A 25,955-nucleotide genomic window follows, 5' to 3' on the forward strand; every position below is an offset into this window, starting at 1 on the left:
TGCTAGGAGTGGCTGTGTGGTAAATAGCTTGCTTACCAACCACATGGTTCCGGGTTCAGTCCCACTGCGTGGCACTTTGGGCAAGTGTCTTCTACTATAGCCTCGGGCCGACCAAAGCCTTGTGAGTGGATTTGGTAGACGGAAACTGAAAGAAGCCCGTCGTGTATGTGTGTTTGTGTGTCTGTATTTGTCCCCCCCACCATCGCTTGACAACCGATGCTGGTGTGTTTACGTCCCCGTAACTTAGCGGTTCAGCAAAAAGAGACCGATAGAATAAGTACTAGGCTTACAAAGAATAAGTCCTGGGGTCGATTTCCTCGACTGAAGGTGGTGCTCCAGCATGGCCGCAGTCAAATGACTGAAACAAGTAAAAGAATAAAGAGTAAGAGTATATATATAAATGCATACACACGCACATAATTATCAGCCTGCTGTTCTGCTTTTGGTCTTTCCACTTATCTTGGAGTCAATGATGCTATTCTGCCTCCCTTTCCCCAGCCAGTTTTGGGGGCCTTAAAAAAGAGCCATGCATACTAGACTTTCTCTTCTGCCTTCATCACAAAAAAGCAACAACTCATCTAAGTTTTTACAAGTATTTATTAATTTAACAATGTGGTTAGGAATAATATGTTTAGATTAATGTTCCCCCATCATCAAGTATGTCAACAGTTTCAAAAGCTATAAATGAATAATAACTTTGTAACTGTATTTAAGAACTCTTGTAAACAAAACAGTGGTAAAAAGATAACTGGAGTGGAAATGTAGTGGAGATTGAGTTGGAAGAACTAAAGGGTTGTCAGTGGTTAGATAAGACCTAAACAAAACAAAAAAGATGATTATCTAATAACTACTTTTGTTTTTTTAACCCCAGGTCAACCTGTCTTTTTAAATAAAATTTATCTCAAACTACATTACATTGCATTTAACCGTTTTGTTACCATGTTTATGGTGAAATATACTGCCTTTCATCATCATCATCATCATCGTTTAACGTCCGCTTTCCATGGTAGCATGGGTTGGACGACTTGACTGAGGACTGGTGAACCAGGCTCCAATCTGATTTGGCAGAGTTTCTACAGCTGGATGCCCTTCCTAACACCAACCACTCCAAGAGTGTAGTATATATATGTATATGTATATATATATATGTATATATATATGTATATATATACATACATATATGTATATATATATATATATATATATATATATATAGGATAAAATCTTTATAAGAATTTATCAAGTAGTCAGCGTGAAAAAACCCCATAAGGAAAAAAAAACCCATCGTTTTTTCCATAAATATATATAATCTATATAAGGGCATTACTATATAGTAATGCCTCACGCTTAGAGGGACTAAATAAGTCAAAACTACGAAAAAATAAGCACATATTTACCGAAAGCGAGGGAATGCAACTTTCAATTTTTGGTAGTTTTGACTTATTTAGTCCCTCTAAGCGTGAGGCATTACTATATAGTAATGCCCTTATATAAATTATATATATATATATATATATATACACACACATATATGTGGTGGGGTAGATAGATAGATATAAATATTATTTAAAATAGTTTGATTTGGCTCCATGTATTTAAACTGCCTTTGTTTCAATTAAATTTGAAAGTAATGAAGAATTTATTAAATTAACTTCGTTATTATTAAACTGGAGTCTGGAATACAAATTAACATGAAATTTTGATGGAGGTTTTAATTTAGACCATTTTAAAACAGTGAATTTGTATCAGAGTACCAAGGGTGGTTTCAGGCAGGATGGTATCAAAAAGGGTTAACATGTCACTTCCTTTTTCATTTTTTTTTGACAATAGGAATGTATTATTTGAAAGAGATTTAAATGCTTTTTCAAGCAAGCTGAGTAACAACATAGAAGCTATTTCATTAACTTGTAATGCTTCTGTCATACAAAGTTGTCACTTTTGTATTGAATCCATGTCAGAATTAGTTGGCTGTTTAGGTTTTGAAATATCTTGGACTTGTTCGGTTTTGTAACTTGCATTAGAGACATCATTCCGGGGCTCAACATCACTTGTTACTAAGATGTCTTTCGCAATACATTCATTCATCAATCCACTGGCATATAGTCTTCTTTCTTTTGCTTCATCAGCTTCCTGCCACATTTGCAGCGGGGAGGAATGAATCTCAGAACTCAATTCTTCATTACCTTTGAAAATATAAAAGAAAATTCAATTTAAATAGCTACCATTTGTTAAGGTTATCACTACAGATAAGCAATGAGTTCATGGACGGTTAATGGGTTGGATGGGTGGTGATTAAGGAGCAAAAACACCTGAAATATGTCATATACACCCATTTCTCATTTTTTATCTTTGATCTCACCAGATATTGGTTTCAAATTTTGGCACAAGGCCAGTAAGTTTGGGGGAGGGAGTAAGTCAATTATATCAACCCCAGTGTTCATCTGGTACTTATTTTATCGACCCCAAAGGATGAAAGGCAAAGCTAACCTCAGTAGAATTTGAACTCAGAATATAAAGAGCAACCAGATATTGGTTTCAAATTTTGGCACAAGGCCAGTAAGTTTGGGGGAAGGGATAAATCAATTATATCGACCAGAGTGTTCATCTGGTACTTATTTTATCGACCCCAAAGGATGAAAGGCAAAGCTAACCTCAGTAGAATTTGAATTGAATTTCATCCATAAAAATAGATGAAATGCCACGAAGCATTTTGCCCGATATGCTAACAATTCTGCCAGCTCACTGCCTTTAACCAATTTGTCTTCCAACTCTGCCAGTCCCACATCTTAGTTTTGATACAACAACGAGCATATGACTGCACTAACCTGACATAAAGGCAACTTCCGCTAACTGCATGATTAGCCTGTCCATACTGCTTAAAACCATTTGTAATTTCTGAAGAAGATAAAGAAAGTTAGAGGAAAAATCACTTAAAATACCATATATTTACAAAGTGAGTGAATTTGGTAGAAGGAAGCGTGGGGGTTGTAAATGAACAGCATTGTCATACAATGACGGTGATGATATATATATATATTCACCACTTAAAAGTGCATATTGTGTTAGAACTCACAAATACTGTAATATTTACCAAGAGAGAAAAACTCTCATATTTCCTTACCTGGATTTTGTCTTTGCAATCATTTATTTCTGTTCGAGTGTCAATGATGAGACACCATAATCTTTCCCCTTCTTCATCAAGGCGGCCTACAAATTTCATATAGTCAGAGTAATAATTTATGAGTTTATAGATGAGCTGCAAAAAAAAAAAAAATAATAAATGTATTATTAAATAAGAATGTTCGTGAAAGATCACAACGATTATGAATATAGAATGACATAAATTTTTAATAATTCCGCCAAATTGACTTTGCCTTTCATCCTTTTGGGGTCAATAAATTAAGTACACCAAAATTTCAGGCCTAACAAAAAAAAAAAAAAAAAAGGAACGAACAAGCGGAAGAGGGAGACAAAGCGTATTACGAAAGAAAATGTAGCTAAGGAAGACAGAGTAAAATGCATTTATTTTCTTGAACATGAGATATAGTTTCAAATATAAGATGTTTTTGAAAGACACTATATTCTATACTAAGATTATATATACTTTCTCACACAACAATTCAAATATATTTATTTTAAATCATTTATTTATTTTAAATCGTTCATCTTTCTCCCACCCCCTCTCACTCTCACACATACGCACATATACTACTTTGGGAGCGAAAGAGCTTTGTTTATATTTCACAACTATGAAACAAAAACGTATGTAACAATTTGTCAGTCACCCCACCCCCAACCCGTTTTTCGGACCACAAAAAGGGTTTGGTAATTTTTCTCCTATGCAGATCTCTAATGCAACATTTAAAAAAAGAGTCAATAAGTGAAAATAACCAATAAACTGATTCCTTATGGGATTTCCCAATCAAATTGCCAGCAAACCATTTTCAGCCAAACCAATTTCAACGGATTTCGCTCAAATCTGATGTCGATGTTACTTATTTTGGTTTGAAATAAAGCACTTAATCATTTAATAATCCTAGCTTAATCCCTAGCAGCACCGGGTTATACTGCTAGTTATTATTAATATTAAATTTTACTTCTCAGAGTTCTTAATATTACTTGCTCTAGTTAATTCTGTGAGAGTGGACAGCAGCCTGTTGTCAAAGGTCTCATAGGGTCTCTGAAGGTCTTTGTCCACGAATCATAAGACTTAATATGTAGATGTTAAGATACTCAACACCGAGGTACCAATCCCAAAATCCTAGCTGCCGCAAATAGAGCAGATTTTGGGCATGTTCTGCCCACATGTCAATTCCAGTTTCTTAGACATATTTCTTGAACTTGGTCCTTATAACTACTGGGATGACAGGCACTCTCTTTATTGCCCACATTCTTGCAAATTTCTTCCGTTAGTAACTTGTATTTTTCTACCTTTTCCAGCATTTAGTCACCTATGTGTGCATCCCTGGTTATAGCAATAATCTTTTTGTCACCTATTTGTGTGTGTCCCAATAGAGTAAATACTAGTTTAGTACTGGGATTGCAAGCATCATAGAATAAATACCAGGTTTACAAAAAATGTACTGGGGTTGGTTTCTTCAACTAAGCCCTTCAAAGTGAATGCACAGCATGAGCAGAGTCCTGTAACTGAGACAAATGAAAATATTAAAAAAAAAAACAGGAATGTAATAACTGTCAATGGAAGTCTAAGACAGGAAGGATAGTGTGTGAGAAGAGGTTAGGAATAGATAAAGAGAGGTAGGGAGGGAAAGAGAGAGAGAGAGAGAGAGAGAGAAAGAGAGACAGACAGATAAGAGAGAAAGGGAGAGACAGATGAGAAAAAAGAGAGAGACTGATGAAAGAGAGAAAGAGAGCAAAAAGAGAAAAGAAAGGTAGAGGGAGAGAGATAGACCAGTGAGAGAGAGAAAGAGAAAGAGGCAGATGAGAAAGAAAGAGAGCAAGAGAAGAATAAGGAGATAGATAAGCAGAGGGAGGCAGGAAGGCAGAGAGAAAGGATTATGGGCGCTTACTTGTGTGCATTCATTTTCGGTTTTTACCAGGATACCAAGTGTGACTTCATATAGAGTTGTTGTAGCATCTTTGGTCTTCAAAAATTCATTATCAAAGTCTGGGATGCCGGATAAAGGGATCTATATGAATGAAAGAAAGAAAGAAAGAAAGAAGGAGAAAGAGAATAGGAAATTGTGAATTGTACTTCAAAGTATAGCAGGTGATATGAACACATACACTAAACATCAACAGAACACAAACTACTGGGTTGGCCAAAAAGCCTGTTTGGTTTTTATGATAATAAACTTGAAACATTCTAAAAAGTAGCTTAAAATTTAAGATGTTTATGTCAATGTTAGCCCTAATCCAGCAGACTTATGGTCAAAGAGGTTCCAGCAAAAACTATTTGATTTGCTTTTTGCTTTTGTTTTCAGAAATAGTATATCTGACTACATAATGCAGTGAATATGGTATTGATACGATCAGTTGCCATTTCTCTGTAGAAGTGTCCCACACTCCATGAGAGAAATTCGTTCGGGAAATGTAGGCATCTTCGATTATGGATTGGGGCAGTGCTACTCAAAGTGGTGGTCCGCGGACCGGTGCCGGTCAGCGAGCCATCAGCTACCGGTACGCGGCGAGTTTCCAGAAAAGAAAGAAACATTATAAAATCCTTATGTAATATTGTATTATTTGTTAACAAAATAAATATAAGGTAAAAGATATTGTCAACTTTTATTATATTCATTATATATATTAGAAATAATACATTTCTAAACCTCTCAGAGAGACTTAAGCAGTAGTGATGCGATAAAGTAGTTGTATACTGCCAACTTAACTTATAGTCCCAATAAGGGAATATACTACTGCTATTTAGCCCTAGGAAGCTGGACCGCTTCCTGTCGGCCTTGACACATTGGTCCAGCTTCCTAGGGCTAAATAGCAGTAGTATATTCCCTTATTGGGACTATAAGTTAAGTTGGCAGTATACAACTACTTTATTATATATATTGTTTCCGGTATAAATTAATATTACTAAGAAATATTACCGGTTTGTGTCACATTGGAGTGGGGAGTGCCGGTACACCACATCATATAGTTTGAGAAGCACTGGATTAGAGAACGATAAGAAAACTGAACCCCCTTCGACAACAGCTGAACCGCGTATCGACGAGGGGAGGCTACTCTTCCTTCGATCTTAGAAAAGGGTTTGTTTCCTCCGCACCACCCTAAAGAAGTAGCAGAGAAGTCGGAAAGAAAAATAATTATTTATCGAACGCTGAAAAAAGCGACAAGAAAAGTAGAAATAGCAGGCGTTGAAGAGATAGAGGAATGTTTAAAGGAAGTAACGACATTCTATTACAGAGGACGAACGTTTGGCGCGGTGTAGGTGCGTTTCGTTAATGAGAACGAAGTAAAGAAGAAGTACTCCACCGTGGCCTTGAAATCGGCACAGTGGGCACTCTTACCTACTTACTCTGACAGACGCACAGCCAGAGTAAGGATAGGGAGAGTGCCACCTGGAATTAACGAGGATTGGCTTGTGGCAGCCATCCTCTACAATACAGAGGAGAAAGCAGAGATACTGAAAATGTCAAAGACAGTGGTGGTCAACTGGTGGGAGTATGACCTGGCAGTGATGGTACATATCAGCCTACCTGACCTCCACAAAATTGTGGAAGAGATAATCCTACCCGACGAAACCAGATTGAGAATCATGGTGGAGGGTAGACCGCCAATATGTTTCGAATGTGGAGTAAGGGGGCACATAAAGTGTCCCCAGAAACTGCTTTTCTTTTCTTTTTCGGAGGGGATTCACTATTTTCTCTCCTCTCTACCTCAGTGGACTCTGTTTCTTTCTTTGTTATTACATTTAACTTCTTCCTGGCAGCATTCCACAAAATGAAACTTGAAATTTCGAAAAATAAAAAAAATGTGATGTGTACGTGCACAACAATTATATTTTTCAGATTAAATTCGGATATAATCCTGATCTCCACTATCTGAAAGGCATTTGTAGAAAATTTCATTTAAAAAAAAACAACTTTTTATGAAAGTTAGGAGGAAACAAAGCAAATTCGTGAGAATTTTCCGATTCGTAAAAAAAAAAAAAAAAAAAAAACGTTTTCACAGCAAATTTCGATATAACAGAAATCTACATCATCTGAAGTGTAATTGTAGGAAATTTCATACAAAAATAGCAAATTTTCTTCAGATATGAAGAAACAAAGTCGGTGGAGCCAGGGGAGGGGGGTCACAATTGAGTTGGTATGCCGAAATATATATATTTTTTAAAAATCACTGCAATAATAATAATAATGATAATAATAATAATAATAAATCATTCTTTTATTTACTACAGGGACGACTAGCATTTGAGGAAGGATTTGTGGCGAGTAATCTGTAATTATAGGACTGAGATAATAGAGATTTCAAATTACCCGCCGGTAATTTGAATGGCGGGTAATTTGAAATTGCTACATCGGTGTTACAGTCCCAAGGCTTTAAACACAGAATTTCTCCGTTGAAAGGTATTCAAGTTTTACAAGTACTGAGTTTTTTTGTTTTTAGAATGGATAAAGTTCTTTTTTATTCTCTTACATAAAGGGTACACATACTTGATTACATAAATAAAACACATCCAAAACCGAAGGATATACAAACATGAACGAAGGTAGAAAGAGGAAGAAAACACATCATATCAACGAGTGTCCCAATCGATAATACACTACAAAGTTCAACGGAACGTACTGAAGCAAGACAACACGTTCGCAGCATTACCACGGGCGAGGCTAAGGCGTTGGAAAAGCCAAGCACCCTCACGAGTATCGTCTGACAGCTCGGTGAAGCGAGCCGTCAATGATAAGAACTTCGTCGTTAGCGGCCCTGCCCGTCCAAACGTTTCAAAGGCCACAGGCTGGAAGAAATGGTTCACTGACAAGTCCTGATACTTAAGGATTTCGTTCTGTTAGACTACAGAAGCAGTGACCCTCCCATTTACCGCAGCATCCAGAATTTGGGAGAGAGCAAAAGAGACACTGACGTCCAGATGAGGGCGCCTACCTCTTACCCAGGGACAAAAGGTAAGACCATCTGGTCTCTTCCCGTCACTTCTGGATAATCCCGCCGACTCTAGAACTGAGGGGATATTAATCCGAGCTAGGGCCCGCTTAATGATTAAGTTTATATCAGTGTAACGAGCGAAACGACCAGTATTTATTTAGGCAGCAAGACACGCCATGAAGGTCTGTGGAATCGAGGGGCCTACCACAGCGACATCTTAATTCTCCACAAATGTCGGCTCCCACTCTGGATATAATGGAGGTGCGGAGCTCATCCACACTGAGTAGACCATCAATGTTGGCCACAGGCAGAGCATCGATCAGTCCCCCAGGAATTTCGCACTTGCAGAATAAAATTACATTTCCTTGTACCCGAGGAAAAGTGAATTGGATTGATAAACGACTGAAGTGGGTAGGGCACAGAGTAAGATTTGACTTTGAGGAAAAATTTTTTTTTCCAAATGCTCACTATCTTACAAAAATTATATCAGCTAAGCAAATGACCGTCTCTAAAGCATTAAAAACGCTATAACATATTCAGAATACTATTTCAGAAAATTATCACCGTTCTTTTTGAGCCTATAGAAGACAAATTTAACTGGGGCAAAATGAGTAAGTCAAGAGAAGGCAAATTTGCCTCTTGAATACTCCAGAATTACATTTGAAAAAAAACTCATACACATCAATGTTCATCCCTAAACATCAGAAAGATCAGAAATGCAGCAAAAATTTGAAATATCTAAGTTAAATGAAAGGGTCATGGAAAATGGCACACGATATAAAATTGACAAAACTCGACTAAATCTAAAAACGCTATATAAAATATTTTCTATAGCTTCGTCACGATCTGCTGTAGCAGTCCTCTTCCTGTTATATTTACGGACCATACATTTAAAGAAAACAAATTATTGAAATTACTTATTACTCATTTTGCCCCAGTTTAGATAAATTTTTTTTGAAAATTGAAAATGATCAAATTAGACATTAGTGTGGGGGAAAATTGACTTGGAATCCAAGAGAGAAAAGAATATCGATTGTTAATCACCATAAGTTATCCAGATATTTTACTGGCAACTTCAATTACATGTGAGTCAAAGTTGAGGAAAGATTCCTTGAAAAAGAAATAATGTACTTGTGACCTGACTGTTTCAATCTTTTTCAGCTTCAACAACTTTGTTGATCAATTTTGACTCCCAAAGATGATGCAACAGTACGAAATGATGCTTCAATACTTGCAATGTATTGGTCTCAAATAAATAGGGAAAAAATAATGAAAAATCAGAAATTGCTCATTTTGCCCCACTTACAAATTCTACCCCCACCCCCGCCGCTACTAATGAGCAGCCGGATAGAGTGAAGGGGGTGGGGAATAATACACAGCATAGGTGCAGGAGTGGGTGTGTGGTAAGTTACTTGCTTACCAACCACATGGTTCCGGGTTCAATCCCACTGCGTGGCATCTTGGGCAAGTGTCTTCTACTATAGTCTCGGGCCGACCAAAGCCTTGTGAGTGGATTTGGTAGACGGAAACTGAAAGAAGCCCGTCGTATATATGTATATATATATATGTGTGTGTGTGTGTCTGTATTTGTCCCCCCAACATCGCTTGACAACCGATGCTAGTGTGTTTACGTCCCCGTAACTTAGCGGTTCGGCAAAAGAGACCGATAGAATAAGTACTAGGCTAAACAAAGAATAAGTCCTGGGGTCGATTAGTTCGACTAAAGGCGGTGCTCCAGTATGGCCACAGTCAAATGACTGAAACAAGTAAAAGAGTAAAGAGAGCAGGATATTGGACTTGATGATAGGTGGTAACGGAGAGCTGAATGAAGTTGATAATGTGTAATAACCGTGATAGCCTAATCTCAAGTAGAAATAAACAAGAGACAAAAGAGGCCGGTTCTCTGAAAACTATCCTCAGTCAAAACAAACCCTTTATTTTGGAACTCACCGGTGTGTTGATGTCACATTGCTCAATATCAACGTGCAGGGTGCTCCGGAGTCGAACCACGGTAGACGTACCCAAAACTAACCGGAGAGTTTGACTACGGATTAACGGCACACACCTACGAGACACGAAGCTGAACACTTTGGACAATCTAAAGGCAGCTGCCATTACTTCGTTTCTTACAAGACTTTGATCAAGGAAAGACGACAATGCCGAGCAGACATTTTCACAAATAAAGTCACTTCACAGATTCGTACTTTACGTTTTTTTTTTTTTCAAATATATTTTTAGTATCATTTTTAAATTATGAAAGTATAAAGAAACGTTGTTATATTTCATTTGTCTTTTTTTTAATTTTATATTTCTAGCAAAACAAAATCCCAAATATTTCTTTAGACAAGTTTTCCAATAAATACGGAACTAGATGCGACTCAGCTTATACTTACAGCAAAGTCTGCGACTGCCAGCTGATAACATGTCGAAGTTGCTACTGTCAATCACATTGCTTCTCTACCTAGGCTTTGTATTGGGTTTTGACGAAGAATTACCTAGAATCGGTAAGTTTACTTGACAATTTACAATTACAATAGTAATTTTTTTCCCCTCCTGCTTTCTCAGTCAACAGACGTTTCGTGTCAAGACATGCTTGTTTATTCTTTTTGGTGGGAGTAAGTTCATTCGTATTCATTTATACACAACATGCACGCAATAGAGAGCCCGTGTGCTGTTACTAGACAGGTTAAAATTAAGGAAGGGATACATTGGATAACGGTGGTCATGCATATCCCTAGTCAGATGGGATGGTCATTGCTAGAATGCTTTTAAACATTAGTTTGCTCAGTCATCGGTAATCTGGGACTAAACAACTTCAATAACATACTGTGTTCGAAACCACGAAGGAGCCTCCGCCAGTTAGAAATCGTAGCCAGTCGCACTCAAATTATATCCTATTCGCTTAAAAAAAAAAAAAGGCGCACATTCGCAAGAAGAAAACAAAACCAGACGGACACATTGGATAATGAAGTCCAATATACACCGTCTAAAAAAACGGGATGGCCACGGACGGAATGTTTTTGTCGTAGGGGTGCTGACTAGGCTTGTCCTGCAGTTTGACAACAGTCACAACAAATAATGGAGTTCGATTCTGTTCAGTTTCTATTCTAACATCAACAGGTGCGTGACATCTGTTGCTGTCAAGTGTTTCCCTTTTGGGAGGGAACTTTTACGTGGTCGCTCGATTTGCGAGAAACAATAGCTAAATCTCTATAAATTCACATTGTCTACACTTTGAGAAAAGAGCACGTTGGATAATGCAGCCCTGGTAGATCTAACAACTAAATCTCCTTCGTTCCAACAAAAGAAGGACACGTCGACTATTGTAGATTTGTACACATACCGGCTTTGAGTAAAACAAAACCGAAAGGAACAGCTTTGAATATTGTGTCTGAAGAAAAAAATAAATAAATAAAATAAAGATAGCCGAAGCTGAAATGTTCAGCCAGAGTCGCCCTGATGTCAACAACATATGCTTGCCCCCTCATGTTCACCACTCTACATTATTGATAAAGTAGGCGCAAAATTACCCAAAGTAGTGAACCTGGAAATTTTGATAAAAATGCCGTGGCTTATCTATATGAAGTACATTTAGTACCCACTTAGCTTATAATTTTTCGTACAACAGGCGAAAGCGTACTTTTGTTTTTTTTCTTCAGTCGTTCTAATTTGTGTAAGATCCTTCTTTACGTTCCATAGGCTCGGGCATGGCTTTGTTGCTTCCCGACCACATGGTTCCGACTTCAGTCCCGCTGCAAGGTACCTTGGACAAGTGTCTTCTACTATAGCCCCTGGGGTTAGCGTGCATTTTTTTTCCATATTCGTTCGCTACACATCATTTTACACCCATTACACTATTTTTTTTTCTTTCAGTTTTGTGACCGGTTGTTAAAGTTAGGTTATCGGATCGTGTGAATTTTCCGAGTTCTCTCCTCACCCCACCCGTTCGTCAGCGCGCATTTTTTTGTTTTCATAAATTCGTTTACTACACATTATTTTACACCTCTTACACTTTTTAAAAAATTTCTGTGGCCGAGTCCGAAACTAGAGATTACCCGCCCCACGCCGGCCAAAGCTTCGTGAGTGGATTTGGTAGACGAAAACTTTAAGAAGTCCATCGTGTGTGTGTGTTTGCCCCCTACTACCATTTGATAATCGGTGTGGGTTTGTTTACTTTCCCGTAATTTAGTTCGGCATAAGACACTAATAGAGCTCTTCAAAGTGGTGCTCCAGCATGGCTGCAGTCTAATGGCCGAAACAAGTAAAAGATAAAGATAACGCCACTAATCCATTTTTATGTGAATTTATTGACAACAAACTTGATAGAGAATTTTGCTACAGTTGTTTAACTGCAGGCCAGTCCTGAAATCGAGCAGATGAGTAATCAAAAATTTCCCAGCCATGGCCATCACTTCTTTATTTCAATGTAGCTAGCATATCTGGTCCAATGGATTCTTTTTTTTTTTTTTAAATCATAGGATGTAATTTAAAGGAAATTTGACTGCTATTTTTAGCAAGTCAAGTGAGTGGATTTGGTAGATGGAAACTGAGAGAAGCCCATCATATGTATACATATATATATGTGTGTGTGTATGTTTGTGTGTTTGTCCCCCCCCCCCATTGCTTGACAACCGATGTTGGTGTGTTTATGTACCGTAAGCTAGCAGTTCGGCAATAGAGACCGATAGAATAAGTAGTAGGCTTACAAAGAATAAGTCCTGGGGTCGATTTGCTCGACTAAAGGCGATGCTCCAGCATGGCTGCAGTCAAATGACTGAAACAAATAAAGGAATAGTCCCCGTTGTGGTCCACCCACTTCTTCCATCGGTGTTGCAGTATTAGGATCCCATTAGTAAAGAAGTTTTCATTTTGTTGGTTTAAAAAGTCATCAACAGCAGATGTGACGTCAGCACTGCGATGCTGGTTCCCAGTTAAGTGTTTTTTTTCCATGTCAGGAAACAGATAGTATTGAGATAGGGCCAAATCAGGAGAATAGGGAGGGTAATCAGCAAGTTCAAAGCCACAGTCATGCACAGCAGCCATTGAAACTAAGGACTTGTGTGCTGGATTATTGACCTGATAAAGCAAGACCCCTGTTGTCAGTTTTCCTGGGCGTTTAGATTTGATAACTTTTCATAACTGCCTGAACAAGTTGGCATGTACTTTCCATTGGTGGTGTGGCTCTTTTGAAGATAGTCAATAAACACAAAAAATTCCCTGCAGATAAAATGACCTTGGCCTTCTTTGGTGCAGGTAAAGAAGGGTGTTTCTACTGTATGAATGTAGCCCTTTAAGGCTAAACCCTTTTTCTACAAGTACTTGATAACACCACAGTGCCAAATTTTGTCGAGGAGCCTGGTGTAGCCACCTGGTTCACCAGTCCTCAGTCAAATCGTCCAACCCATGCCAGCATGGAAAGCGGACGTTATACGATGATGATGAAGTCACTTCTAGTTACTTTTGAAGTTTTCTTTAAATAGTCAGATGTCAGTTTACCTGGAAAGAAACAATGCAGTTATTAATAAGATGGGTTGAAATTAATGCATGCAAGATTTCACAGCACTAGCACCACTCCTTCATAGTCAGCTTATGAACTTTTCAGCCTACCCCTGTGTATATATATCATCATTATCATTGTCTTTTATGCATGCATTGGTAAGACAGTTGACAGGAGCCAGCCAGGAAGAAGACTACCCCCAGGTGTCTGTTTGGCAGAGGTTTTGCAGCTGGATGCCCTTCCTAATACCAAATCTCTCCACAGAGTGGACTAAGTGCTTTTACATGACACCAGCACAGGTGATGTCAGTTTTGGCATGATTCTTACAGCTGGATGCCCTTCCAAATGCCAACCACTTTACAGTGTGGACTGGATTCTTTTTACTTGGTACCAGCAGGATAACCAAGTAACTTGCAAGACAAGGAATTTTGAGAGGGGAAGGGATCTTGTGTTAGATGATGGCAAAGGTTGAACGCTTTGATATGATCTGACAAGCTCCAGGACTGCGTTGAGCTCCAATGCCATTGTTTTTGCAAGTGGTTGCCCTTCCTAATGCCAACCACTTTACAGGGTATACTGGGTGCTTTTCAAGCCACTGGCACTTAAAAATTTAAAAGAAAAGGAAAATGTCCCTTCAACTAAGTGGGGTTAGTATTTAAGAGAAGATGACAGCTTTAAGTTGAGAGGCTGAAGTATGATAGGGAGACAGGCACAGGTGTCTATCTTTCTCTCTCTGTACAGAGGCAGTACAATGCTACCCTGAATTATATAAGGGTGGGTGGGAGTAGCTTGAAAGAAGATAAAGATGGTAGTGATGGTGTACGAAAGTGAACTCTCAAGGTACAAAAAGGTGAGCATGTGCGAGGATACAGACAGTAGATGGGGCGGGGGAAGAGATGGTAAGTAGCTTCATAAGACTGTGTGGGAGAGTAGCAGATAGTGAGAGATTAGGTAAAGGTGAATGTAGTGTGTGATGTATCTGTAGAATGCTCAGTTGGCCCCATATCTATGAAGCTGTTATGTAATCTAATTGAATGAACTGAAATACATTTTCTTGAAACTGATGGTGGATCTGTTTATTTTTACTTTATATGGATTAGAATACACCCTCATTCACCTAATGTCAAAACATTTTCTCTTTCTCTCACCACACACATGTGTATGTTGATGCAAACAGGAAAAATAGACCTCAAAATATGAGCATATGTACATTTTAATTAATATTTAGCAGAAGTAACAGTGACTCAAAGTAATGTCAGAAGAAATGCCACTAAGCATCATGCCCAATGTGCAAATGATCGTGCCAGTTTGTTGCTCTGATGGGAGATCTAATAATCGTATTTGTCTGTGTGTCATTCAAGCTAAAACTATCAAAAGGGGAGCACAACAACAAACCTTGAAAGATAAAAGCTTGATATAATATCTATTGTTAATAAATCTTAACCAGAGTAAAGTTCTTTTTCCTTATTAACGTGGTTCTATCGGCAGAATCAGAAATAGCATTGGACAAAAATACCTTGTGATATTTAATCACTTCATTCTATGTACAGAGTTCAAATCCCGCATTGATTTCATCTTTCTGGAGTTGATAAAGTACTAGTAATATACTGGGATCTATTTTATTGATAAACCCTTTCCCCAAATTTCTGTCTTTGTGTTTATATTAGGAACAATTATAATAATAATAATATTAATAATAATAGTAATAATAATAATATTAATAATAATGAAATTATTGTGTATAGTGTTCAGGTGCACTACAACTCACCAAAGGTGCATGTACAGTAAATAGAATTATGTATGAAAGTCAGGATAGTAAATGGTGTATGAGTCATGATATACATGTGTGTATGTGTATGGACAGGGTGAGTGGATATCAGGTGTAGTGTTGGCGAATTTCAGGAAGCATGGAGGTTTTAAAGGATGCAGTGTCTCGGCAACTAACAACTGATGCAGGTGGTTTATTCCATGCTTCAGTGAGTGTGAAAAAAATGTTTATGAAAGTCACAGGAGCTGTGCTGTTTTCTGACTTTATAGGCATGCCCACATTTGTTAGACTCATGGAGTTCAAAAAGGTGTTCAAGGTAGTTGTTGGCATGATGGTTTATAATTTTGTGGGTGTTTACTAAGTCAGTTGCCAGACATCGGAACTTCAATGTATCTATGCCTTGAAGCTCCAACGTCTGGTAACTGACTTAGTAAACACCCAGTTAATTTTACTTATGCTGTAAAGGTTGATATTATATTTCATTCTTTCAGGGTTTTAGAAAATAATTACCAGTAGAGCACTGGGGGGTCAGTATTATCGGCTTCCCTGCTTCCTTCAAAATTGCCAGCCTTGTCCTAAAATTTGAAACCATTATTGTTATTATTTGATGAAAACTCTCAACTTATTTTGCTGGGTATGATGGAAAGTGTCAGCTGTCCACAGCCAGCAGACTAAGGTGACACTTGTTTATTGGTCATGCTTCAAGGACTCTGAGAAGAATTCTTGCAGTTCCAAGCAATGCTGGTTTTTGTAAGCGTTGTATCTTTACATTTGTATCATTCTTTCTGATCCATGTTGGTAGCTGAGTGCTGATACTTCCAAGTGCACCAATTACTATTGCTATCATATCTACTCTCATTGACCACAGCCTTCATATTTCCCAATTCATCGTAGTTGTTCAGTTTTTCTTCTTTCTCTTTGATCCTGTTGTCACCAGGACACGCTATGTCAATTATCATGCAAGTTCTTTCATTTTTATATACCATATTATTATTATTAAGGTGTGAAGGCTTGTGGCATAGTGGTTTTTTAATTTATGCTTGTTTTTCTTAATTGATTAATTAATTTAAAAAAATAATAATAGTGGGAATTTCGCTGTTTAATACTCTGTTTTCCTCTTCAATTCTTGTTTCAGCAATAGTTGGTGCTGGCATTGGAGGCACATCAACAGCTTACTACCTACGTCAACTGTTTGGGGACCAAGCTGTCATAGATATATATGAATCCAATAAAGTTGGCGGACGTTTGGACTCTTTCGAATTTGATGGAGAATCCATTGAAACCGGTGGCAGCACACTTCATCCAAAAAATGCTTACATGCTGAATTTTACAAAGATTTTAGGTAAGGGGTTTAATTTTACTTATTCCATTTGTGATTGTAAATGTAGGGTTGTTGTTTAACCCCTTAAGTCAGCCCTATTGAAGGAGACCAACACTTAGCCCTTTAGCATTTAGATTATTCTATCAAATGTAATGCTTATGTACTCTCATTGTTTTAAATTAATCGGGTATCATTTTGCAACTTCAATGCATCAATGATATGATTGTTTATTTTTAGAAAGGAGATGGCCAACTAGATAAGACAATGGGATCACTTGCTTAGAGGTTGTGAGCTCAAATCCACAGCAGTTGTTTCATTGCTTCTCTTAATATACTATTCTTGTACTTCATTGTACAACAGCTTCTTTGGATAGTCATTCTGTTGACAAAATTTGTAAAATAGGTACACTTTTGAAGTTTGTTAGTTTCGAATATATTCCACATTGATTTTGCCTCATCTCTTGAACTTAGCTGTAGATTTGAAAATATTTCTGCTTGCCAGGCTTGGAAGCAAAACAGCTTGAAAGCAATGGATTTGGAATATATGATGGCAAAGAGTTTCTGTTTAAAACCAGTAGTTACAAAATTATAACCATCCTGAAAGCTTTCTGGCGTTATGGAAATGATCTGCAGAGAATTGCAAATTGGATTGACGATTTGATTACCAAAAAATTTTGCCGGTAAGTTAAAAAAAATTTTTTTTTATTTCAGTGCTTTTTTTTTTGCACATTTTTTTACTGAAGGATTCAAATATAATCGCTCAAAATTTCATTAGCCTTAACTTTGGAAAGCAGTTTTGTATATCAATCTATCTTTTGTTGAGGAATGTTATGTTTGAAGCTATTTTTTATTGAGATATGTCGAGTTTACTGAGGCAATGTGATTTGCAGAAAATACCAATTCCATTTTTTGATAGATATTTAACATCATTACTAGAATAACCATTAGATTTAATTTCACAGTGAAAAGGCTAAAATTTGTTAATTACAACATTAAGAGAATAAGTAATGTCATCAATGTCATAATCAACTTCGTTAGTGTAATCATCTTCATTATTGTTGCTATCATTAGTTAATCCTTTTAAACACAGGAATCAGATATAACCAATCAAAATTTCATTACCCTTAACTGCAGAAAGCAGTTTTATATCCCAATCTATCTTTTGTTGAAGAATGTCGTGTTTGAAACTATTTTCTGTCTGGATCCAGTCTTCAAATGCAAAAATAGGCAAACCCTAACTTAGCAAGCATTATATACTAGTTGGCTGTTCCTGTTTAAAGGTTAAAGAAAATTTAGCTACTATTTTTTAGGACCTTGAAAGACTGCATAGGGAGTCATTGCTCCAGTATGTTTCTTATTCTGCTTGCTAATATTCAGTTTTCTATCGCTCAACCAGGATCTACAATCATCAATTGAAAGGGTATGCCTTTACCACTGTGAAAGATCTGCTGTTATCCATGGACCAATTAATGCTAAACTTAACCACCAGACCTTTAGAAGAAACTCTGAAAGAAATGGGCTTTTCTGACCGCTTTATTGCAGAGCCTGTTACTGTGGCTGTCCGAACAAATTATGGCCAGACAGTCAATATTCAATCATTTGCTGGTGAGTACTTAACACAGAAAACAATCGGGAAGCTGTTCTATGATTGGCTTTGTTTTTCTTACTTTTCATTTTTCTAGTTTTTTTCAAATTTTTAATGTTTGACACCAAACAACCTGAGGCTGCCCTTGGTCCTATGCCCTAAATTTCCTGTTTTAAAGTGATCTAAATTAAAACCTTGCATCAATATTTATTAATTAATATTCCATATTTCAGTTTAATTATTTATGGCAATGTTTGCTCTGCTTGAGAAGACATGTCCAACTAAGTAAAACTGTGGCTGTCCATATGTACAAGTATGTCCTCTACATCCCTCTCTCAGCTGAGAGGCCTTTCCCTTGAGGGCTTGTGGGTGATGGTGTCATGTAAAAAGCACTTGTGCTGGTACCACATAAAAGCAGCTGTGCTGGTGTTACACAAAAGTGCTGATGCCATGTAAAAGCACCCATGCCAGTGCCACGTAGAAGTACCATGTAAAAGTACCCATGCTGGTGCCACGTAGAAGCACCCGTGCTGGTACCACGTAAAAGGCCCTGTCCCAGTGTCACATAAAACTCGCGCACACACTCACTTGAGCGACACTCGCACGCACACACTCACTCGAGCAACACTTGCGCACACACTCACTTGAGCGACACTCGCACACACACTTACTCGAGCAACACTTGCTCACACAACATTCACTGACTCACTCAGGATTTTGTCAGATCCCCCCCACTCATTCACATGATGCTTGCTCACTCTGAGAACACTCATACACCATTTACTCACTCCAACACAACACATACAGGCATTGTGCGTGTGTGTGTGTGTGTGTATGTGTATGTGTGTGTGTGTGTGCTTACAACACTCCAGCACATTTTTTTATCTTTAACTTTGTAACATTTCTCAAACTATATTTTACTGTTACAGGGTCTATCTCACTGGCAGGTATGCAACCTGGTTTGTTTGCCATAAAGGGTGGAAACAAGCAGGTGGCCGAAAAACTATTAACAGAATCTAAAGCAAATTTTATTCACGCCGAATTAAAAAAAATCTCACTGTTAAAGGAACACGATTCAATACAATATGAATTATTCTATAAACCCCACAACTCGACCGAAAAAAACTCCATGCAAAATCATATATACGATATTGTCATAATTGCTATGCCACTCAATCAGGATAGCAAGGATATTAAATTTGAAGGATTTATATCACCATTATCCTACAGCCAGCCTTTTTACCGAACTGTGGCCACATTCATTCAAGGAGAGGTAAACGCCTCGTTTTTTGATTCTGAAAAAGAAGGCGACCTGCCGAATAGTATTTTGATTAACGCAGAACCATACTTCATAAATTCCATTTCAAAGAAACGAAAGAACCTCTGGAAGGTATTCTCCCGGGAACTGCTAACCGAAAGCGAGAAAAATCTGTTGTTCAAAACCATTGAGAAAACGACCGTCTATAACTGGGTAGCCTACCCTGCTTACAGCTCCTCTCAGAAGTTACTTCCCTTTGTTCTACACGACCAACTCTACTATGTGAACGCTATCGAAAGTGCTGCTTCTACGATCGAGACCAGTGTAATCGCTGCTAGAAACGTGGCACTGCTTGTCAAAAACCATTGGTTCAATCTCTTTGATTATATCGATGAAATACCAAATGAATCAGAGGAAAATAAAATAAAAGGAGAATTGTAGCCATTTTTCTCTCTTCATCTAGAAAGACTGGTACTACCAGCCCTTTTCTTTTTCACACTGTTTTCTTGATTTTTTAAATTTTTTTAGAAACATCAAAGATCAGATTTAGGGTGAGAAGAAATGGCATGCGAAAGTCCTTCCCCTTCCTTACCCAAATCTAGGTTCAGTTGAACTGATAATCGGTGCCTTTTGCTAATTCCTCTCTCTAAAAATGGATGGCGTTCTAGTCAGACATTGTATTAGGAAGAAAGGTTCCGCTACTGCTGTAAGATTGTCGAAAGTATTTGTCTGCATTTCATCTTATATTTTTTTGTGATTTCAGTGATATAACTATCACATAGTTGATATCTTCCTGCAATTTGTTAATGATGATGTGTATAATTATAGGTCTTGGTTCATTTAATGATTTGTATGTCTTTAAAATAACTGCCTTCCAAGTATGATGGCTTGTTTGTCTGAGAAAAGAAATTAGAAGATGCTAGCTTCCAGATATTATAATTTGTATTTATAAGGAAAATTTCTGGCTACTAGATACTTTGGTTTGTTTGTCTACCAAGAGAAGCTGCCTTCCAAACATTATGTGTGTATATCTAAGAAAAGAGGCTAGCTAGCTTCCAAATATACCTTGTATGTATAGGGAAAAGGCTGACTAGTAGATATAGTGGTTTGTTTACCTAGCACAGGCATGAGCAACCTTTTCTCAAGAAGCAGGCCACATGAGACATGGCTTCGCTGTGTAACAAATTTTTTATTTTTGTCTTTGGTCAGTAAGGGTTATTTCATGTTTGCTTCTATTTAGAAATGAAAGGAAATCACTACTAGTCCCTTCCTGGACATCTATGTTTTGAAACTGACCTATTTTCCATTACATTTCAAATAGTCAGTGTTGAGTTGCTGAAGTAGAATTTTCTAGAACAGTCTGGTGACGTAGATAGCAGTATAAATACAGGGATCATAAGCTTAACAGTTCAGTTTATTTCTGTGTCCAAGTTTGAGGAAAACAAATTGAAGAAAATATCAGCCATTTATCATAATTTCCAAGGGAAGGCAAATAGGAAATAACAGTTGCTACCTGTGGACAAAGATCATGTTACATAGTTTTATCAGGCATGTCGTACTACTAGAAAAAACTGAAGGCAATTTTCTTCTTAGGCATGACATTCAGGAAGTCCCCCTGGCCATAGTTTTCCCATGACTGGTATAGGAGCTAGTTCTTGAGGAGGTTAGAAGCAAGAAGATAAAATCCATTTGTGTTTCAACATATCAATCTAATATAAAAATGGAGAGTAATCCACTGACAGACTGACTTAGAACAGTGATTCCCAATGTGAGGCATACACACCCCCACCAGTGGAGCCTGGGAAAATTGTGATGGGACATGAGATCCAAAATTATTTCTGTTTTTTTTTTTCTTCAGTGGGACATGGAATTGTGAAAATCTTTCTCTTACAGCAAACATATAAAATAAATGCGCCCTTTTAAAGCCTAGCCAGGCTCATGGGCCCAGTTTCCAGGTTTCAATGGCGTATGCGTTCCCCAGCTGGATGGGAGGCCAGTCCATCGCAGCGTTACTCATTTTTGCCAGCTGAGTGGACTGGAGCAACGTGAAATGAAGTGTTTTGTTCAAGAACACAACGCGTCGCCCGGTCTAGGAATCGAAACCACAATCTTACGATCATGATGCTGACACCCTAACCACTAAGCCATGCGCCTCCACTACATACATACATACTACACCTTTATTCAGCTTAGCCAAGCCAATCCTTCCAGTTAGGCATACTATGTGAACTCTATAGAGCTATTCTAAAGCCTTGGTGTGGATATTTCTTTAAGGAAATTATGTAATTATGAAATATTAAAAATAAAGTTTTTTTTCCAACCACTAATGGGGCATACATTTTTCTGGAAAGTTATAGTGGGACCTGGGAGAAAATAGGTTGGAAAACACTGTTCTAGAATGTCTGTGACAATGACAACTCTACCATTGTGTAAAAAATGAAATACCGTTTTTTTTTCTCACATCTATCATATAACAAGACTGCTGTCAAGAGAATCTTTGTATTGTTTAAAGAGTTCATTTCAAAAACCTTCTTATAATTATTGAAGTGTTCATCAACAATAAATAAATAAACAAATCTTCAAGATATTGTGCTTTAAAGAAAATCCTTTATGAAGAACAGATATGAGTTTTTTATGGGCTGCTTAGCTGTGTTCCTGCAAATAGTTTAGAATTCCTTATGTTAAGAGTTAAAGTAAGAATTCCAGTGAAGAATGATATTTTTAAGATTGTATGGGAGGTAAGAGGGACTTTGGTATAGAACAGAAAGAGAAATTAATGAATTATCGTGTGTGCATGTGCATATGTGTGTGTATGACAGTTGCTGTTTAGCCCCTGGTCTTCTCTGATCCTGTAGACATATAATTAAAGATATTCTGGCTGTGACCATCCTGAGTTTATCAGGTCATCCCATAAGTTCTGTCTGAATTTTGAATAAAGAAAACAAGTGATCAAATGTCATATTTAATTGAAATTTAATCATCAATGTACTTTCCCTGATTATCTATGACTTCCTTCCATCTATTTACAAGCTTTTTAATCCCATCAATGTAAAACTCTTTTGGTTTCAAAGCGAAGAACTCTGAAATGTCAGTTTCGACCTTCTCCTGGCTTGCGAAAGTTATGTCCCCTAAATGATTCTGTAAACTACGAAACAAATGGTAGTCTGAAGGAGCAAGGTTGGGAGAATATGGTGGATGAGGAATTTTTTCCCAACCAAGCTCATCAATCATCTGTGATGTGATCTTTGCAGTCTGGGGTCGTGCATTGTCCTGATGAAACATCACTCTTTTTCAATTCACTAAAGCAGCTCTTTTTTTCTTCAAAGCTTGGTTCAAACACTCTAATTGCTGACAGTAGACTTGAGCATTGATTGTTGCATTAGGTGGTAACAATTCAAAGCCAATTACTCCTTTACAATCCCACCAGATAGAAAGAAGAACCTTTTTCCCATGAAGTTCCCTTCTCGGTCGTAGTTGAGCTTTTTCCCTTTTACCAAGCCACTGTTTACGACGTTTAACATTTCAATAGAATATCCATTTCTCAGAACCAGTCAGAAGTTTATCCAAAAAGGGTGAAATGAGTTCACGAGAATGGAGAGAAGAGCAGATGTTAACTCGCTTTGGGACAATTCATGAGGTACCCATTTTCTAAGTTTAGGAATCTTTCCAAGTTGTTGAAGATGACAATGAACAGTTGTATGGTTTGAACTAAGCTTTATTGCTAATTCTTCAACTGATAATGCAGGATTTTCTTCAAGTAATGCCTCAAGGAGCTTATCATCAAACTCAACTGGACGTCCTGTTCGATCTTCATCGTCAAGGCTGAAATCTCCATTTCTGAATTTTGCAAACCATCTTCTGCAAGTTCTTTCATTCTAGCATTCTTTCCCATAAACTGAGTGTATGTTTTGAGTCGCTTCGGCTGCAGAGTTTCCTTTTTTGTACTAATAAAGCATTATGTGCCTCAAATGCTCTTTGGATGCTTCCATGTTAGAAAGGGTTTTAATCAAAGAAATTTTAATTCTATTATTCTGTAAAATAATATTTAATTAGTTTAAATGTACACAAATGCATAAGAATAATTTTTAATTCCATTAGACATTCTAAAATACTATTAAATTTCATTCAGTTTTAAAAAAGGTAAAACCGGACAGAAGTTATGGGATGACCTGAAACGTGTGTGTGTGTGTGTGTGTGTGTGTACACACATGAATAAATATATATATATATATATATGGGTGTGTGTGTGTGTGTGCATGTGAAAGCATATGGCCTAGTGGTTATGGCTTGCACTTAGAATTGCAAGGTCACAGCTTCAATTCCTGGACTGGGTGGTGCGTTGTGTTTTGGATCAAGGCACTTCGTTTTACATTGCCCCAGTCCACTCAGCTGTAAATGGGTAACCCTGCAACAGTGACAGACTGACCTGCTGTACCGGAGGAGTGTTGTCATATTGGTTACTTATGGAAACTGGGTGATCAGCTCTGTGAGTTTCAGACCTCTACACCGTGCTTACTATATATGTGTGTATGTGTGTGTATATATATATATATATATATATATATATATGTGTGTGTGTGCAGGAGTAGCTGTGTGGTAAGAAACTTGCTTCCCAAGCACACGGTTTTGGGTTCAGTTCCACTGCGTGGCACCTTGGCCGAGTATTCTACTATAGCCTCAGGCTGACCAAAGCCTTATGAGTGGATTTGGTTGATGGAAACTGAAAGAAGCCTGTATGTATATGTATGTGTGTCTGTGTTTGTTTCTCCACCATTGCTTGACAACCAATGTTGATGTATTTATGTCTGTAACTTAGCAGTTCGGCAAAAGAGCCCAAATGAATAAGTACTTGGGGGTTGATTTGTTCGAGTAAAGGTGGTGTTCCAGCATGGCCGCAGTCAGATGATTAAAACAAATAAAAGAATATACAGTAATCCCTCGCCGTATCCTGGTTTATTATTTAAGCTTATGTCGACCCTTCCCCATCGGTACTCAACTGGAACTTATTTTATTGACCCCCGCCACCACCACCAAAGGTTGAAAGTCAAAGTCAACCTCAGTGGTATTTGATCTCGGGAATATAAAACCAGAACGAATGCTGTTAGCATTTTGGCCAACCTTCTGATGATTCTCCCAGCTTGCCGCTTTGCCATGCATGTGTAATACAATTATGAATAAATATAGAATTAAAGACAAAAATTACTTAACGTTGCTTTTGCAAATTATTTAACCTAATTGTTGCTATTTCTTGTGGGACCCTGACTGACTTCTCGTGGAACCTGAGGGTCGTGGGGGAACCCCATTTGAGAAGCTCACAGGCAGCTAAAGTGGTGAGTTAAAGTTTTCATATTTAGTTACGAAGCTTACAAAGCTAACAATATATATTAAATTTAACGACTGGCACCCATGCCAACGTCGTCTCCCTTATTGGGGCAAGCGAAAGCGAAATTGTGATGGCATCTGTGCCCAGTGACGCCTTTCTGGCACTTGTGCCCGTGGCATGTGTAAGGACTTTCGAGCGAAATCGTTGCCAGTGCCCTTGGACTGGCTCTTGTGCAGGTGGCACATAAAATACACCATTTTGAGCGTGGCCGTTGTCAGTACCGCCTGACTGGCCTTCGTGCCGGTGGCACATAAAAGCACCCACTACACTCTCTGAGTGGTTGGCGTTAGGAAGGGCATCCAGCTGTAGAAACTGCCAAATCAGATTGGAACCTGGTGTAGCCATCTGGTTTCACCAGTCCTCAGTCAAATCGTCCAACCCATGCTAGCATGGAAAGCGGACGTTAGACGACGATGATGATTATATATATATATATATATATATATACATATATATATATATATATATATATATAAACGCATACATACACACATGTATATATAAATACTATATTTGAAGTATATCCAGAGTTGTTATCTGTACTTTCAGGAAGACTGAAAATAATAATGAATGAAGTCCTTCACTGGATTACTTTTAACCCTGTCAAATGTAATGCTTATTTATTCACATTGTTTTGAATCAATCATGGATTATTTTGTAGCTTCGGGATTTCAATGATGTGATTGTTTATCTTTAGAATGACATTGTAGAGTAGGTGTGAGAGACTAGATATGGCTGGTTTAAATGCTGAAGGCTGAGATACCCATCAGTTACTATCATTGTGCTATTTAGAACTCAACTGTCCAACAGTCAGCCTTACAATTATATTACTAGTCATTAACAAAATAGTGTTTTGTTCTTACCACCAGGGCCTAGAAGAGTGAAGTTTCAGCTGGTACAGTGTTCTGGGGAGTGGAGTGCCAAGAAGGAGCCTATGGTATCTAGGCCTCTTCCTAAAAAACAAACTAAAACCCCCATAGCCACCCCATTGAATTTTGAAAGGCAATCCCCTGCCTTCCAGGACCTTTAAATTTCTCCCTGAGACTCTGCTTACCACATATTTTGAGTTAA

At 37.8% G+C, this 25,955-nt stretch overlaps 2 protein-coding genes across 2 annotated transcripts; one reads left to right on the forward strand and one right to left on the reverse strand.

Moving 5' to 3' along the window:
* Positions 1–579: 579 nt before the first annotated feature.
* Positions 580–10,281, reverse strand: LOC106883317 (uncharacterized). The gene is made up of 5 exons (XM_014934282.3): positions 10,024–10,281; positions 5,031–5,150; positions 3,122–3,256; positions 2,826–2,895; positions 580–2,183 (listed from the first exon to the last, which is right to left on the reverse strand). Exons 1-5 carry the CDS (start codon positions 10,186–10,188, stop codon positions 1,933–1,935), a joined length of 741 nt encoding a protein of 246 aa, XP_014789768.1. The 5' UTR covers positions 10,189–10,281; the 3' UTR covers positions 580–1,932.
* A 185-nt stretch (positions 10,282–10,466) lies between these two features.
* LOC106883316 (prenylcysteine oxidase 1) lies at positions 10,467–23,470 on the forward strand. Its single transcript, XM_014934279.3, has 5 exons — positions 10,467–10,577; positions 16,474–16,680; positions 17,161–17,338; positions 18,055–18,263; positions 19,173–23,470. Exons 1-5 carry the CDS (start codon positions 10,496–10,498, stop codon positions 19,940–19,942), a joined length of 1,446 nt encoding a protein of 481 aa, XP_014789765.2. The 5' UTR covers positions 10,467–10,495; the 3' UTR covers positions 19,943–23,470.
* The last annotated feature ends 2,485 nt before the right edge of the window (positions 23,471–25,955 follow it).

The sequence above is a fragment of the Octopus bimaculoides genome, chromosome 24, assembly GCF_046866305.1.
Source record: "Octopus bimaculoides isolate indiv1 chromosome 24, ASM4686630v1, whole genome shotgun sequence".
NCBI lineage: Eukaryota > Metazoa > Mollusca > Cephalopoda > Octopoda > Octopodidae > Octopus > Octopus bimaculoides.

Coding starts and splice junctions, on each gene's coding strand:
- LOC106883317 (XM_014934282.3), bottom strand. CDS start 10,188: ATGGCAGCTGCCTTTAGATTGTCCAAAGTGTTCAGCTTCGTGTCTCGT. Junction 5,151..10,023: donor AATGTGACATCAACACACCG/GTGAGTTCCAAA, acceptor TCATTCATATAG/ATCCCTTTATCCGGCATCCC. Junction 3,257..5,030: donor CCGAAAATGAATGCACACAA/GTAAGCGCCCAT, acceptor TTTTTTTTGCAG/CTCATCTATAAACTCATAAA.
- LOC106883316 (XM_014934279.3), top strand. CDS start 10,496: ATGTCGAAGTTGCTACTGTCAATCACATTGCTTCTCTACCTAGGCTTT. Junction 16,681..17,160: donor GAATTTTACAAAGATTTTAG/GTAAGGGGTTTA, acceptor TCTGCTTGCCAG/GCTTGGAAGCAAAACAGCTT. Junction 17,339..18,054: donor ATTACCAAAAAATTTTGCCG/GTAAGTTAAAAA, acceptor TCGCTCAACCAG/GATCTACAATCATCAATTGA.